This window comes from Chionomys nivalis, chromosome 22 (assembly GCF_950005125.1).
Source record: "Chionomys nivalis chromosome 22, mChiNiv1.1, whole genome shotgun sequence".
NCBI lineage: Eukaryota > Metazoa > Chordata > Mammalia > Rodentia > Cricetidae > Chionomys > Chionomys nivalis.
The window spans coordinates 53,604,602-53,622,734 of NC_080107.1; the positions used below are offsets into that span (position 1 = coordinate 53,604,602).

The 18,133-nt window shown below is 40.4% G+C and overlaps 1 protein-coding gene across 5 annotated transcripts in view; it reads left to right on the plus strand.

Annotated features, from left to right (window-relative positions):
- Dennd1a (DENN domain containing 1A) overlaps positions 1 to 18,133 on the plus strand; it is a 555,957-nt gene that overhangs the window by 192,544 nt on the left and 345,280 nt on the right. For 4 of the 5 annotated variants that reach the window (XM_057754484.1, XM_057754482.1, XM_057754483.1 and 1 more), the window contains one exon: positions 3,280 to 3,399. The exons of the other annotated variant lie outside the window; for it this stretch is intronic. In XM_057754484.1, the coding sequence (XP_057610467.1) occupies positions 3,280 to 3,399 (120 nt within the window). The remainder of the gene's footprint in view (positions 1 to 3,279; positions 3,400 to 18,133) is intronic. 5 annotated transcript variants of the gene reach the window in all.

The window sequence follows — 18,133 nt, forward strand, 5'->3', positions numbered from 1 at the left end:
TAGTATGGGCTTAGTTCTTGATCTATTCCCTAGTTTTGTATTCTCATTCAACTGTACCTGAGTATTTAAGGGTAATCAGTATCCTGGTCTTGGTCAACTGCGCTTATTTCTGTAGATATCCAAATGTGCTGTCTGGAGCTTAATGAGAAGCACAGTCTATTTGCATTCTTCTCATAGTTTAGTTCCTTAACCTGAGGTGAGATTTCTAGGGGAGGGCTGGGCTTGTGTTTAGAGCAGCATGGCAGGATGGAAAGGACATTGAACCAGAAGTTGGCTTGGATTTTTGCCCTAGTCCTAGTTTGAAAACCAAAACAAAACCCTAAGCCTCAGTTTTCCCACCCATAAAACAAGAAAATTAGATCACATGATTCCTATGGTTCCTTTTGCTTTAACCATTGTGAAATAGCTGATTCTTGTAGGAATTATGGTTGCTGATATTAAGGGAAATAAACTGTAGCTTTTGAAGAAACAGATCCCAGTCATTTTTAAATGAAAAATAGTGAAAGCTCCCATAGCTAGTGGAGTGAGTGATACATTCCTTCGAGATTCAGAATCCTTCAAGTTAACCTCTGTTTGACTGCCCCGACAGGCTTAGTTTATTGGACATTGTCCAAGGGGAGAAAAAAAATGAGTCAACTGCTTTTGTGTTTTTGATGACCTGACTTCAACCCCTCTAGGAACTAAAAAGGTGACTCAATTGAGAATAATAAGTGTCTTCTTCTAATCTGTAACATCCCAAAAAGAATCATTCATTTTAATGCAAACTTGAATCACTTGGTCCCCCAGAGGACTACTCTTATAGAAAGAAAGAAATGAGGCAAAATAACTACCTGTGCTCAGGTGTCAGGAAGCTGTGTTGGTCAGGCAGACTCTAAATTATAACCTTTCTGTGAATTTTATCTTCAGTAAGTTGGTAGCAGCTTGTCTCCCACCTTTTATTATTTATTCCTACTAAAGACTGGCCTTTTAAAAATAAATGTTTATCCCACTGGTTTCCAAAGCATACTTGGGGTTGAGTGATAGCTTCTTTTAATTATTCCATGTGAAGAAATTGAAGCTCTGAAAACTAGTTTTAAGAAACTTGCTAAGAGCCATGTTGAGCTGTGCTTTGCACCAAGCCAGTGAGCAAAGAGTCTTTTTTTTTTTTTTTGAGCTTCAACTGTAGTTATGCATGCTTTTCTAAAAAAAATAATTTTTAGTGATAGTGTGAGGAATTGGACATTGATGGCAGTCACGCTGCAGGTCAAGCCATTGTCATACCGGATCCTTCTTAGGATTCGTCCAGCCCTATCTTTAGTTTTCATTTTGCACATTTGAAGACTAAAGTCAAACCCAAAGCAAAATAATGAATCACATTCAGTTGGATCACATAGTAACATCTCACAGAAGCGTGACCTTATTGTGTCTTGGATTTAGAAAACCTGTTGCTTTAAGTATTTTAATAAAAACAGACTTCTCCTCCCCCACTAAGGCACACTTTTCTCCTGGATCACTTTAATTATGTGAGCTGGAATCCTGTTTCTCACACATCTTCAGTTTTCAATCTTGTTAAAATTAATCATATAATCCCCCTTTAAAACATAGTATTAAATCACCATAGTAACACAGTGTCCAAGCTTTATAGATAAAACATAACAGCCATAAGAAGGCAGCATTTGGTGTCCCCTTGACAGCTCTATAACTTTTATGGAAATGTTCTCCTTCCCCTGGCTGTAAGGTGGGAGATAGCATTTCTTGCACCTGCTTTATTACCACATTATTTTGAAATTGCCGCTTTGTTTTTGTTCACCTTCCTAGTTAAATAAGGAGAGTGGAACACTTCCTTGTTTTTTGGAGCCATTTTCCTGTGCTTGAAGCACTCTCCAAGGGATAGAATTGTTTCCTTAAATATAACTAGGCAAGGTCCTTGACCTTTGTGCTGGGATACCTTGAAAATCTGTTTAATTTTACTTTTCTTTTGTGATTTGTATAAGGGAACATTAGAAAGAAAGTCTATTCTGTATTTGAAATTTTAATTCATAGCCTACCCAAAGACAATAAAATTCTGCCTTTGGCAAAGGATTGTTAAGAATAATTTTTCATTTTTACTGACAATTGGAACCTTAACATCAGTTTGACTATTTTAGCAAGTCAGTATCTTATCAACTCAAGCATACTTTATGAAATACAGTAAATGATACATACGCATTGTTGAATTCCTTGGGTTAATTCACTATCAAATTCTAAACATTATGTTAGTGTAAACTTACATATTAGAATTTTAAATGTTTACATTTTTAAAAGTGTGAGATATAGGATAACTGGTAAACTAATAAAAATTGTGCATATTGAAACATTTTGTAACTTTTAAGAGTTTTAGATTAATCTGGTTATTAATATGCTTTTAATATGCTTTAAAATTATTTATTAGACAATTTCTACTCTGTATTACTTTTATGTGTAGTTAGTTTATTTTGTACTAATACAAGGGTTTTTGGCTTTTTAATCACTTGAAACATTGCTTTTATTTTTAGTTCCTTGAACAAGCTTAACATTTTGGCATTCCTGCCCTCTAAGATAGTAAATATGTTCTTCAAAGTTCAGAAAGTATCAAAGATTTAGGAATTCATAGCCCTGCCCCTTTTTCTTTCCATTGTTCTCATGGCACTCACTGAATCTGAGTGAGTTCCCTAGCTACTCTTGAGTGTCCTTTCTGTAAAATGGGAACATTTCTGAAATTCCAAAATTATTGTGAGAACAAATGAAATGGTGCCATTAGGTATTTGAATAGCTGTAGCTGGTGCGTGGTAGAAATTGAACGCCATTGATGACAGTGAGCTGGTGTTGTGGTCATTGGAGTCACAGAGATGATTAAGAAACAGGCTTTTGCCGCTCACCTTGTTGTGCTTTCTTCCTTTATACACTAGAAGTATACAGTGCTTCTATGGCCCATTGACCAAACTACCTGAAGCCCAACCTCAGTCAGGGGCGTTGGAAATTGTTGATAGTTTTGATTTCTCAGTCATTAGAATTGGCTCCTTTCTCTCCTTTTCTTCCTCTCCTTCCTCTTTCCTCTCCATTTCCTTCTTCCCCCCCTCCCCTGTCCTTGCTTCCTCCTGTCTTCCCTCCCTTTCATTTCCCTTACTTTCTTGTCTGCTCCCTTGAAGTATGTAAATCCTAAGCTCATTTATAAAGGTTTACAAAGGAAATGTAGCAGGTTCAATGACTTGTGGCGATTAGATACATTATCTGGAAACTTAGCACACATTCATTTCTCCCTTTGTTCTGTCTTCACTGCAGCCTCACAGTTAGCCAAGTTGGCCAGCACTTCACTTTCGTGCTCACTGACATTGACAGCAAACAGAGATTTGGGTTCTGCCGCTTATCTTCAGGGGCCAAGAGCTGCTTCTGTATCTTAAGGTAAGAGAGAAGGGCTTCAGTTGTCAGCTTTTGCACAATCCTTCTGTAATTAAGTTTTCCAGCTGTTGTTTTGGTGTCCTATCTGTTCCCCACAAGTCACTGATCTTGAGGAGAAGGACTTTGCGGTGTTGTTCTTGCACTTGAAGTCCTGCAGATAATCGTATTTATTTATTTGCATCACATCCCTTGGGTGGGAAGGCCCCCAATGCTCCTGAGTGGTATGCGGAAACTGGAGAGTCAGCAGGGCTTCAGTCCCTCCTGCTGTTATCTGGAGCTGTCAGAAATTAGTCTGTTAGGCTTCCCTGTGGACATTTTGTGTATGTAACATTATTAATAAAGTATGTGTCTAGTTCAGGACAGCCTACAGACGCTGATTGTATGCTCCTTGGAGTAGCAGCCTTGCCCTCTTTGAGTCAATGTCTGAATAACTTCCTAACCTGGCTGCCCTTGTGGAAGTTCCAGAAAAGTACATAAGTGTGAGAAGATATCTTTAGGACTGCCGAAATCCCCTTGCACACCAGAGCCATACTTGCTTAATGCTCTGTTTCCTCCTGCCAGAGGGGTAAGACATTCTGGGGTGGGAGGATGTGTGGAAATCCGATTTTGGAGCTGTTGGCTTTCTGGCCTCCTGCTGGGCGCCTCCTGAGGGGGAGGTAAAAGGCATCCCACACACTCTCTTCTCCATCTGCCTGTCTTAAGTAGGTGTTGGGGGGCCTGCCTCCTTTCTCTATCTGCTGTGGAGCAACCAGTGCAGGGAGCAGGGAGGTGCCCATGACAAAACCCGGGCCCCTGTGTTTGGGCCTGGCCAGGGGTAAAAGCCCAGGCCCACTGTAGAGTCCAGAAAGAATGGTTCTCTGCTCTAATAGTCTCTGCACTTTGTTCATCATCTCAGTCAGTAAAAGACCTTCCCAACATAACTCACTCCCCAAAGCCATACTAGGAGAAAAGAGCCCAGCTGATGAAGTTCCTTTGCTCTTGTCAGTGTGGACCACAGTTCTGCATTTTTTCTAACACAGATCTTAGCATTTTCCTTCCTAGCTGATGAGGTCAACTCCCCTCATCACCAAGCTTAGCATTTCTGGATTGGGCACCAGATGCCTGCTGCACAGAGCCCCAGGAGGGGTGGTGCGGACGCTTTGGAGCAGTGACTGTGTGCAGCTGTGTACTGTCTGCTCAGAAGCTAGACTTGGGTAGTAGTGGTTGTTTACTTCTGACCGGGCATACATCTTTCTCTTTATTTATCTTTAATTTTGATTTTATTTTTTATTTAGAGGACATCATTTTCTCTTCCATTCCCAGCTGTTGTATTTCAGCCTTGACCAAGATACTGTATATCTGCATTGTACATTTGAAGGAGTGAGAGCTTAGTCCTGGTGGCTGAGTTTGGTAGAAAGGATTGTCCAGGGTTGGTTGTGGTGGTGCACACCTTGATCTCAGCAGAAGCAGGTAGATCTCTGAGTTTGAGGTCAGCCTGGTATACATCCTGAGCTCCAGACCAGCCAAGGCTACATAGTGAGACCTTGTATCAAAACAAAAACAAGCAAATGAAAGGTTTATTCCTTATATATTGGGGAGTTATGTTTTTTTCTTTTCAGTTTGGAATCTGTGTGTGTGTTTACATGTGTGTGTTTTTGTGTGCACATCCAAGCACTCTGGCACTATAATATTCATTAGCAAATTTCTGGGAATGAGAAACCACTTATTTAAAAATGTGAATTTAATGGGCTGTGTAGCTTAGTGTTGCAGGGCTTGCCTAAATGCATAGGCTCTATGTTTGATCCCCAGCCCTACCACCAAAAATGAACAAATAAGTATATAAATAAATTCATACTCCTTTGTTTCTACTGTTCAATTTTATAAGTTCAGCAGGGATTTTGTGTCTGTGAGAAGACAAGTGTGGTGGCTAGTAGTTGTCAGCTTGACTACATCTGAAAATAACTCCCAAATGGCTAGACATACCTTTGAGGGATTCTTAATTAAATCATTTGGGGTAGGAAGAGACACTTTTAATCCTATTTTTAAGATGAAAAGACACAATTTTGATCTGGCCACATCTTCTGCTGAAAAGCTCAGATAAAGGAAGCTCTCTTTGTCTATTTACCCCACTGTTTACTCCTCCCCTGGCCTTAGAACCTACTTCTACAGGATTCTTCCCTGGGCTTAGAGCCTACTTCTACAGGATTCTTCCCTGGCCTTAGAGCCTACTTCTACAGGATTCTTCCCTGGCCTTAGAGCCTACTTCTACAGGATTCTTCCCTGGCCTTAGAGCCTACTTCTCTCTCTCTCTCTCTCTCTCTCTCTCTCTCTCTCTCTCTCTCTCTCTCTCTCTCTCTCTCTTGGTTTTTCGAGACAGGGTTTCTCTGTGGTTTTGGATAGAGCCTACTTCTAAAGGATTCTGGCACATATTTGAAGACCAGGTGAGACATGCAGCCTCGTGGACAGAACAACTACTGGATTCTTAGACCTGCTGTTGGTAGACAGCCAATGTTGGACTAGCTGGACCACAGCTTGTAAGCCATTCTAACAAATCCCCTTTCTATTATGTATAAATTCACTCCTTACATTCTGTTTTTCTAGAGAACCCTGTACAATACAGATTGTGGTACCAGGACTATGGTTCTAGAGCAACAGAAGTATAAGGATGAATTTTTAAAGTATTTGAAATAGACTTTCCAATTTGCCTATATCTACAGTTACTGAAACCTCTCCTAGGAGCTTGGAGAGTACTGAAAACCAATGATATAAACTCTTTTACAAACTTAAGGAGATGAATGCATTTGATTTTTCTGATTCACCAATTGTGAGAGGCAATAGAGTTGACTCTGTAAATAAAACTTAAGATAATTTGTGAAAGAATAAGTTCAATGATGCTGCTGGTTGGTTGTTCTTAGCATCTCTAGATAAATTAACAAAGCAAAAGAACAAGCTCAGTGATAAAAATTAACTGACTTCTAACATCTCTGAATATGGTGAAAGATAACAATCAAGTTGGTGATAAAATTGGCTCCAAATTTGAATAAACAGTCTAAAGTTTTCTGTGTGTGCTCTAGGAAAGGATCTTTCTCCAGCAGAAAATCAAACCAAAGCCCTCATTATAAGGTTTGCTGAATTAGAGTGAAAATTCAAGTCCCAGCCTTGGAGGGTGTAGGTAGTTAAAGTAAGGGTATTAATTGGTAAAGAATGGGATCCTGTAACTTGGGCTGGAGATACATAAAAGGACCCTAATGAGCTGAGAACTTTGAACCCTCAGATTCTCAAGAGCTTGTCTCATCTGAGGAAGTGGTCTTTTCACCATTAGCAAAAGATGTACTCCCACTCCCACCCTCTGAAATATTTCCTTTTCCACCCTTGACTCAAGAAATTAATCCTTCATCATCTGCTAAACCAGCAGTGACGTTCTCTGAAGAAGATGCCAGGCAAGACAATACTGATGTCCTTCAGGGCCCACCAATAGTTTACTCTAGACTCGTGGTTCTCAACCTATGGGTTGCTACCCCTTTGACAAACATCTGTCTCTAGGAATATTTACATTCTGATTCATAACAAAAGTACACTTAAGAAGTAGCAATAAAAATAATTTTATGTTTGGGGTCTGCCGCAATGGGAGGAACTATATTAAAGGGTCAAAGTATTAGGAAGGTTGAGGACCACTGCTCTAGACCTGTAAGCAGACTTGAGGCTGAGCAGGTTCCAAGAGGGGAGGTAGAAAGTGTTGTCCATGAGGCGGTATGCAACACTTGTAAAGAGCTTAATGAGTTTGTGAATTGATTCAAGCAGAAATCTGGGAAATATATTTGGGAATGGACTTTAAGGGTATGAGGTAATGATGAAGGGAATATAAAACTAGATCAGGCTGAATATAGATTTTAGGTTTAATATGAAAGCTTGCTTAGTTAAAAAAAATAGGATGTCAAAAGTCTGAATGTTTGGCTGAAACATTTGTCAAAAGATGGGCTAATCAAAAGGAGTTAGAGATGTCTAATGTCCCTTGGCTTATTGTTAATGAGAGGATTTTAAGACTAAGGAAAGCCAGAGTGGGTCCACTCTGGAAAGGGAAGGCCCAGAAGACATGCCCTTTACTAATGTAAAATTATGAGAGGGGCACCAGCACATTTGAAGAGTTTTATTGTCACCCTTTCCCATGTGCCAGGCCTTAAGGTTGGAGATGCTGCTGCTCAGTTGGATTAATTAAATGTAATGGGTTTAATTGGACCCCAAAGTAGCAGGGGCCAGGTTGCAGTAGTGAATTGCCACAGGCAAGGTGATCATAGGTATTGCAATGGGCAGCATAGACAAAGCAGTGTTCATAAAGGCCTGACCTGTAATGGTCAGCAAAGGCACAATGGATTTTATGGTGGCATAATTTATATGGACATATTTCCAGGCATGAAATAGATAAGAAGCTTATTGATTTTTTTGTTTATGTAAGTGGAAAAAATATCACACATATAAAAGGCTCTGTTGGATCATGACAAACAGGAATCTTGGCCTATGAATGAATTTCCAGACTTGATCCAGTTTGTAGACCCAGAACCCCGTGAATGAAGGGATGGCCAGTTTCCCCTGAAGAGTTTGACTGTTAGCCTTTCTACAGTTCTTCTCCAGAGAGACCGACGGCCTTTTTTATAAGGGTAACCATACACTGGGGGAAAGGAAAAAAAAATCAGATTTTCTAGGGTTTTTTTGGATACTGAATTAGCACTGGTTCCAGAATATCCCAAGAAACACTGTGGCCCTCCAATGAAAGTAAGAGCTTATGGAGTTTTGGCTGATGTTCTACTCACAGTAGATTCAGTAGGTTTCTGAACTCACTATGTACTTATTTTCCCAGTCCCAGAAAGTAACTGTGATAGCGATATATTTAGAAGTTGGCAGAATTCTCACATTGGTTCCCTGACCTCCAGAGTGAGGGCTACTATGGTTGGAGAGGCCAATGAAAGACTTTAGAGTTGCCTCTGCCAGGGAAAATACTAAATCAAAAACAGTTTCACATCCCTGGAGCAATTGCAGAAATTAGTACCACCATCAAGGACATAAAGATGCAGGGGTGGTGGTTACCACTACATCTCCCTTTACCTCTCCTGCCTGTCCAGTGCAGAAGTCAGATGGGTCATGAAGAATGACAGTTTACTACCAAGAACTCCATCAAGTAGTGACTCCAATTGCAGCTGCTGTACCAGATGTGGTATGCTTACTTGAGCAGATTAACACATCTCCTGGTGTATGGTATACAGCTATTGATCTAGCTTTTACAGATTAACTCTCCTGCTCTGTGTCATAACTAAGTTAGAAGGGATCTTGATTGTCTCGCTTCCACAAAATACCACTTTGGTGCACCCCCTATCTTGACAACATTATGCTGATTCAACCAAGTGAGAAGGTAGCAACTACTTTGGACTTGTTGGTAACATATTTGCACATCAAAGAATGGGAAATAAATCCAACCAAAATTCAAGGACCTCAGGGAAATTCATAGGTGTACAGTGGAGTGTGGCATATAAGGAAATATTCCTTGTAAGGTGAAGGATAAGTTATTGTATCTGGCTCTTCTTACCTCGAAGAAAGAAGCACAACATTTAGTAGATTCTGGAGACAGCACATTCCTCGCTTGGGTGTTACTCTGACCCATACACCAAGTAACTTGGTATATAAAAAGCTGCTAACTTTGTGTAGGGCTTGAAACAGTTGACAGCCCTTCAACAGATACAGGCTGCTGTGCAGGCTGGTCTACTGCTTGGACCATTTAATCCAGCAGACCCAATGTTACTTAAGGTGTCAGTGGTAGCTAGGGATGCTGTTTGGAGTCTTTGTCAGGGCCCCATAGGTGAATCACAGAAGAGACCTTTGGGATTTTGGAACATAGCTATACCATCATCTGCAGACAGCTGTTCTCCCCTTGAGGGACAGCTTTTGGCTTGCTCTTGGGCTTTAATGGAAACTGAATGTTTGACAATGGGCTACCAAGTAACCGTGTGACCTGAGTTGCCCACTATGAGCTGGGTATTATCTGAACCACCAAGTCATAAAGTAGGACCTACACAATAGCAGTCTATCATCAAATGGAAATTTTATGTATGAGATTGGGCCCATGCATGTCCTGTAGGCACAGGAAAGTTATGTGAAGAAGTTGTCCAAATGCCCATGGTTCCTACTCCCACTACAATGCTGTCTGCTGCTAAGCATGCTCCTGTAACCTCATGGGGTCTTCTCTAAGATCAGTTGACCGAAGAAGAGAAGACTAGGGCCAGGTTTACTGATGGTTATGTATGTTATGCAGGCACCACCCAGAGTTGTACATCTGCAGCATTGTGACTCCTTTCTGGGACAATCCTGAAAGATACTAGCAAAGAGAAATCTTCACAATGGACAGAACTTCAGGCAGTACACATGGTCATATTTTTATTTGAAAGGATAAATAGGAAGATTATAATTGTTCACTGTTTAATGGACTGTAGTCAATGGATGAACTGAATGGTCAGAATCTTGGAAAGAACATGACTGGAAAATTGGTGAGAAAGACATCCGAGGAAGAAGTATGTGGTTAGTTCTATAAATGGGTAGAGGACACCACATACTTGTGTCCCATGTAAATGCTCATCAAAATGTGACTTCAGATGAGGAAGAATTCAGTAGTCAAGTAGATAGGATCACCCATTCTCTGCATAGTCAGCCTCTTTACCAGCCATCCCTGTCATTGCTCAATGGGCTCATGAATAAAGTGGCCATGGTGGCAGAGATGGGGTTATGCATGGGCTTGAAAACATGGACCATTCACCAAGACTGACCTGGCTATAGCTTCTGTTGAGTGCTAGATCTACCAACAGAGACCAACATTGAGCCCTAGATATGGCACCATTTTATGGGGTGACCAGCCAGCAACCTGGTAGCAGGTTGACACATTGGACCACTTCCTCAGTAGAAAAGACAGTACTTTGTCCTTACTGGAGTAGATACTTGTTCTGGTTATGGATTTTTATTGCACATAATTTTTCTCAACAAACTACTACTTGTGGACTTACAGAATGCCTTATCCACTCTCATGGTATTCTACACAGTATTATTTATTTCTAAGCAAGGAACTCAACTTCACAGCAGAGAAGCGTGACAGTGGGCACAGGATCATGGAATCCACTGGTCTTACCATGTTCCCACCATCCTAAAACAGCTGGCCTTTTAATTTATTATTATTTTTAAGTGTATAAGTGTTTGGCCTGCATGTATGTCTGTCTGTTTATCACATGTGTAGACAGTGCCCAAAAGGCCAGAAGAGGTATTGGAGTCTCTGGAACTGGAGTTACAGACACTGTTGAGGCACCATGTGAGTGTTGGGAATCGAACCCAGATTCCCTGGCAGAATAGTCAGTGCTCTTAATCTCTGAGCCAGCTCTCCAGCTCCCAACAGCTGGCCTTTTACGACACAGTTACAGCACCAGTTATATGACAGCAGCCTGAAGGTCTGGGGCAGGGTTCTCACAAGGCTTTGCACCCGTCTTTCTCATTGCCAGAATCATTGGGTCCAAGATCGGGGTGAGAAAGGCAGTGAGTAGTTCCTGTGCCAGTTCCAGTAAGAAAATTGTTGCTTCTTGTTCGTGTGGCCTTAAGTTCTCCTGGCCCACAAGTTTTGGTTCTAGAGGAGGGAGTGCTCCCACCAAGAGATACAAGAAACATTCCATTGAACTGGAAGGTCAGATTTCCCTTTGGTCTCTTTGGGCTTCTGATACCATTAAGCCAAAAGGCTTAAGAAAGGAATAACAGTGTTAGGAGGTTAGTGATTGATTCAGATTACTGAAGGAAATTGTATTGCTTCTGCATAATGGAGGTAAAGGAGATTATGTCTGGAGTGCAGGAGATGCTTTAGAGCTTCTCTTGGTGTTACCATATCCTGTGATTAAAGTCAATGCAAAACTACAACAACCTAATCCATCTAAGATGATAAAGGGCACAGACCCTTCAGGAATGAAGGTAGGAGTCACTCCTTTAGGAAAAGAGCGAAGACCTACTAAGGTGCTTGCTGAGAGTAGAGGGAATATAGAATAGATAGTAGAGAAGGCCAGTTGTAAATACCAACTAAGGCCACTTGATCCATAGCAGAAAGGGATCATACTTGTTATGAGCATTTCTGTCGTATTTTGTTAATAATGTGTTTGTACAGATATTTGTATTTTCTTTCTTCTATTTCTTTATCATGTAATGTAGCATCAATTAAGAGACTACCAGTGGTTATCATATTTAAGTTTGAGATACTAAAAGAATGTCCCTCAAGGGACATTGCCACCTATTCTAAGTTTATAATGCATTTGTGGTTCTAGAAAGGATAATTATATCATATTAGGCATAATTATGATTATTGTTTTTGGTTGGAAATTAAACATGACATAAGGAAATATGATTATGAGTCAAGTTAATAAGGGGTAGTCTTATAATGGCTATTCTTGGTTGTCAACAAAAACTCAAATGACTGGGCATACGTGTGAGACACTTTTTCTTCATTAAGTCTTTTAAAGTAGGGTCCCACTTCTAATCCAGATCTCTGAGGTGGGAAGATACACTTTTAATCCAGATTGTTTGAGGCAGGAAGATCCACCATTAATGTGAGCTACACCTTTGTTGACAGTCTATATAAAGGACACAGAAGAAGGAAGCTTGCTCTCTCTTCTTTGCTTGCTCTTGTCCTCACTAGCAGGCCCATTCTTTCAGTGGCATTAAAGCCAACTTCTTCCAGATTCCGGCATATACTGAAGACCAACTGAGACATCCAGCCTCATGGATTGAACAACTATCGGATTCTTTGGACGGCCTGTTGGTGGACAGCCATTGTTGGATTAGCTGGACCATAGCCTGTAAACCACTTAATGAATTCCCTTTCTATGGATATTCATTCTATAAGTTCTATTCCTCTAGAGGACCCTGTTGTCATTTAGAATTAAACCAGCAGCAATTGTTTTGTTTTCTATCTTGGAACCATGAAGAAAAATTCGGTGGTATAATCCCTTCATTTGCCAGCCTTTAACTGAATGCTTATCTAATTCTTTGAAGGAATGCCTCCAGACTAGCTAGAGAGATAATGTGCAATAAATAATACGTGGAGTGTTCAGAAGGCTGGATGTCTTGTTTCTGTTGACTTGTTAATGCAGAAAGATCACAGTTGTGGTTAGAAATGGTATTTTAAAAATACCTTTATTATACTTATTTATTTTATGTGTGCACATGTGTATATAAATATGGACACAGAGGTCAGAGGGCATCTTGTAGGAATCAGTTCTCTTATTCTACTCTGTAGGTTCTAGGAATCAAATGAAAGTCATCAGGCTTGGCATCAAGTGCCTTAACTTGCTGAACCATCTTACCAGTTAGTGAAATACTCTAGGGAGGGGTGTGGGGGTGAGGCTGGAAAAATGGTTAAAGTGTGTACTGCTGTTGCATAGAACCCAGATTCCACTTTTAGTATCCATGTCTGGGATTCACAAGTACTATTAGTCTAGCTCCAGGGAGATCTGATATCTATGGTTTTAGAGGGTATCTGCATTCATATGCATATATACCCATAAAGAGATACATACACATAATTCAAAATGAATTTTAAAAACTGAATCACTAAAAATATGTGAGTTTTTTTGTATAGTGTTTGTACTTGATTGTATTATGTGTTCATACAGATGGTTTGGACATGTGTTTATATAGTCTTGTAGAAACCATAGATCAATTTGAGTCTCTTCCTGGATTACTTTTCTGTGTTTTGTTAAAAGAGAAGACCTCTCATTGAACCTGGAGCTTTTTGCTTTGCTAGGCTGGCTAGACAAGGATCCACCTATTTCTGTCCCCCAAGTGCTGAGATTGCAGAAAGTTTCTGCCATGCTGGAGTTTTGTGTGAATACTGGGGATCCAAACTCAGGTCCTCCTGTTTAAGCAGCTGGCACTTTGTCAACTTTGCCATCTTCTGAGCTCCTAAAATATAAAGGATTTCATATGAACTTTGGGACAGGTTATGTAGGTGTTTAATGAGAATAGAAAAATGATGATGTACAGTTTATACATAAGTAAAGGACATACAATAGCACCTCCTCTGTGTTAGTTTGAGAACACTGCTATTAGTACCATGTCCAGTAGGGAAGAGTTGCCTGGAGACAGAAGCTGCTAACTCAGATACTATTCTTGTTACTATTTTCTTTGAGTAAACCTTATGCCCAGACACAGGTTGCAGTGTGCTCAGTGCTGTGACTTAAATATGTGCATAAACCATATTTGCTTTTACCTTCCATTTCTCTCCTGAGAAATGCCGCTCCCTGTGATGTTGGCTCTGTGGACATGGCCTCTATTGTTAATAAATTTCACTTCTTAGGGTCATTTTCTCTCTGACTGTTTTACCAATGTTATATATTATGGTGTCTGTGAGCCACTGTACATCTTTCCATTCACATATCTCCCCATCCTCTCAGAGCAGTTTTCTCTAGGCAGAGATCATAGTTCCTTCCTCTAAACATCTTTCATACTTTACATACTTAAGGTTTCTATGTATAATTGTTGCTCTTTTATCATTTTCCAATTGTACAGTCAACTCTTCATAGGTGAGGACTGTGTCTTAATCTCCAACTTGTAGTTTTTGACTGAGGAACTGTGTATCTACCATTCAGAAAAAGGGGGATGCATCTGAAATGGAAGGAAAGGGCAAGCCTTGAAATGAAAGGATGACTCTTAATTATTTAAAAGAATGAAAGCAAAATACTTACTGGCAGAAGTATAGTTCCTATTACTTAAGTCATTTCATATTAATTACAGCTGTAAGGGAGAAGTGCTCCTTTGAGTCTGCCAGAGATTCAGTTTTGAGTGAGGGCATTGTGCCTACAAAGAGCTAGTTTATCATATCACAAAATTGAAATTTAATTTCAGAATCAGAGCTTCATAGATAGCCCTTAGAAAATATACTTCACTTGGTTTACATTTAGGTTTTGTCCCTCTTGCTAGAGTATCACTCCCATGAAGGCTCAGGAGTTTTGTTGTTCAGTTTTGTTTTTGTTTTTTGAGCCCCAATTTCTCTGTGTAGCCTTGCTGATGTGGGATTCCCCTTTGTATGCTGTGAATGTGTTTATTGCCGTTGGCTAATAAAGAAGCTGCTTTGGCCTATGGCCGGGCAGAATATAGCAAGGCAAGAAATCCAAGCAGGGATAAAGAAAGAAAGAATGTAGAGTTGGGGAGACACCATGTAGCCACTCAAGAAGCAAGAGGTAAAATAAAACCACAAGCTTCATGGTAAAATATAAAATAATAGAAATGGGTTACTTTAAGATGTAAGAGTTAGTTAATAAGAAGCCTGAGCTAATAGGTCAAACAGTGTTATAATTAATATAGTTTCTGTATGATTATTTGGGTCTGGTTGACCAGGAAGCCAACACATAGTCTCTGTTTACACTTGACTGTTGGAACTTACTTGTTAGAGTGACCTTGAACTCACAGAGATCCACATGTCTCTGCTTCCCTAGTGCTAGAATTAAAGGCATGAGCCACCACTGCCTGTGTTAGTTTTTTTTTTTTTTTTTTTTTTTTTTTTTTGAGATAGAATCTTGTTATATAGCCTGTGCTTATTAAAAAACAAAATAAACAAAAACTTTGAAAAGTTCAGTTGTATGAACAAGTCTCATTAATACTCATGTCACTGTAGCATCAAATGCATTATACATATGCTATCATAATTGACTATTTCTTGCCACAGAAGGATTTTTTTTTCCATGAGATAGTTATTTAACAAGTTGCTTGGTGATCAGTAATACTAAAAAAATTTTTAAGACAGGGTTTCTCTGTGTAACCCTGGAACTCAGTCTGTAAAATCAGTCTGGCCTTGAACTTACAGAGATCTACATGCCTCTGTCTCCTGAGTGCTGGGATTAGGTCTGCACCACCACCACACAGCTGTTAATACTAAATTTCAAACAACTTTGAGAACAGTTATGAGTAAGTCTGTTGTTCTTCATTATTATGTTACATAAGCTGTTGGCCATCTTTGATTGTGCCAATTGGGTATGATACATTGCAAATTGATCTCAGAAATCTTGTGTTATTATTAAACAGAATGACCTGGAACTGAAGTTAGTCATGACCCCCAATTTTCCAAATGTCACATCCCTCATCAAGGCTAGAAATATAATGAAATATGCTATTTCTAACCAAGTTCTGCTTTGCTGTCTACAGAAAGATTCCAAGAGTTCTGAAACATGAAGTTGCTTAGAGCTGAGGAGAGAGATGTCATACAGTCATTACATTTCTTTAGCCTTCATAAAAGGACCTTATAGTCAGCTTTTTGTTTTGTTTTCTTGACTATATTTGTAGATCTTATTTAAGTTTTTTGAGAAAACTCAACTAATTTTCCTTATAAAACTGATTGGAACTTAGTATTTATTTTTGGAAGAAATAGCCTTTTTCTAAAAATAAAAAAGATTTTGTGTGCGTGTGCGCGCAGTACTTTTGGATCACAAATTAGACAGTAAAACAGTGCTTCTAAGTGTTACTCATGAGTTTTGGTTAAACACAGTGAATTGATACTTGCCTGGTGGTAACTGGGAGAAAAACTCCTTACCCAGTGAGAAGTGGCATGCAAGGCTCTGAAATGTTAGTGGATCTAGATAAAAGAACAAAGCTCATCAGTTCGTAGTTGAAATGTCTGACTGTGGAAATGCTGGTAGGATACGATTCAGATTTGATGCCTATCCCATAGCCCAGAGTTTAGAGTTACTTGGTGCTATGGAATACATCAGATTGAGGGTTGAGGTGGTCATTACAACTGTTGCTTGTAGTTCTAGATAAAAGTGCATGTCACTCTGGGAATAATACCTTGATTTCCACTGGCCTTCTCACTGCTGCTCCTAAGTCCTGATTGTCCTTTCTGTGCATGTTGGCACACGGATATATGAACCTGAATAGTGCTTGGCAAAATCTTCTTCCTTCAGCAGTCTTTTCTAACTGAATGGCAAGAATGCCATGGCATCCATTCTCATTGGTATTGGCATTTCTCTTTCTTTTCTTCTTTCTTTGCTTCTCTCCCCTCCCTCCCTCCCTCCCTCCCTCCCTCCCTCCCTCCCTCCCTCCCTCCCTCCCTCCCTCCCTCCCTCCCTCCCTCCCTCCCTTCTTTCCTCCCTCCCTCCCTTCTTTCCTCCCTCCCTCCCTTCTTTCCTCCCTCCCTCCCTCCCTCCCTTCTTTCCTCCCTCCCTCCCTCCCTTCTTTCCTCCCTCCCTCCCTCCCTCCCTCTCTCCCTCCCTCCCTTCTTTCCTCCTTCCCTCCCTTCCTTTTTTCCTTTCTCCCTCCTCTTTAAACTATTTATGATTGTATCACCTGAGGATATTCCACTGTACAAAATTTCATAGCCTGCATTTTAGGGCAGTTGGGCATCAGGATATCTTGGAAGTCTCGATGTTTCAGTGTTTTCAACAGGGCTTTTCTGCCTTTAAATGTTTCTGTTTCTCTCTACAGCAGTATGATTTCTTCTGTCATTCTTTCCTTTTAAAATTAAGACTCATGGCAAGCTTTTGTTGATTTCTGGATGATCATTTAGGAGAAAGGAGGCCTCCTTGGAATGGCAAGTTTATAATTTCACTGGTTGTGAGGCCTTAGACATGGTTTCTGTCAGTGTGCAGTCCCTGGGATTATCTGAATTTATGTGGTTCCTAGGCCAAGGCCCTTACTCGGCCTTCAGAATTTTGAAATGATGGTGTTGGGTTCCTATCAGATCATCATTTTGTTGGTCATTATAACTTTCTTATTTTAATAAAACAATGAAGTGGTTAAGAATGATATATGTTTCTTTTTTCATATAGATGCCTTCTTACTTAAAACATAATCCTCTAGTGAGTCACAACTCGCTGGCAGTGACAAGCTATACAGCTTCAAGAAAGTCACCTTTGCAGAGAAGAAAGGAAAGGAAAGTTGCTTCCTTTCCCTCCTATTGAAATAGGAGTCTGGAAGGTGGGAAAGATGGGTGTGTCTTCTGCTGTAGCAGCAGCACCTGCTGGTAGTGGTAGCCAGCTGCAGGCCATCTTCTCCTCCTGGCCAAACCTTCCCTCGGGTGACCAGAGCCCAGAGTGGTGCAGGAGCTGGAACTCTAAGTCTTTTGCTAGTAAAAGTGTTCATTTCTGAGATGGAACAAGGTACAGAGAATTGAGAAACTGCTACTTCCTTGCTTTCATTGTGTTTCCTTGGTCCCGCGGAAGCCTATGGGGCAGTGAGGAGCCATGGAACTCAGCAGAGCAGCTTTATTTTCTCTGGACCTTGTCTTTGCTTTTGGCTGGACATAAGGTGGAATTGGCTTAACTTATGCTTTCCACTTAAAATCACCTTGCCTCTAAGCTACACTCTTTTTTTTTTTAATATTTATTTATTTATTATGTATACAATATTTTGTCTGTGTGTATGTATGCAGGCCAGAAGAGGGCACCAGACCTCATTACAGATGGTTGTGAGCCACCTTGTGGTTGCCGGGAATTGAACTCCGGACCTTTGGAAGAGCAGGCAATGCTCTTAACCACTGAGCCATCTCTCCCAATAAATTTTTTTTTTCTTTTTGTTTTTCGAGACAGGGTTTCTCTGTAGCTTTGGTGCCCGTCTCGGAACTAGCTCTTGTAGACCAGGCCGGCCTCGAATTCCCAGAAATCCGCCTGCCTCTGCCTCCCAAGTGCTGGGATTAAAGGCGTGCGCCCCCACCGCCCAGCCTAAGCTACACTCTTAAGCATAGGCAGATTTGCAAACATGG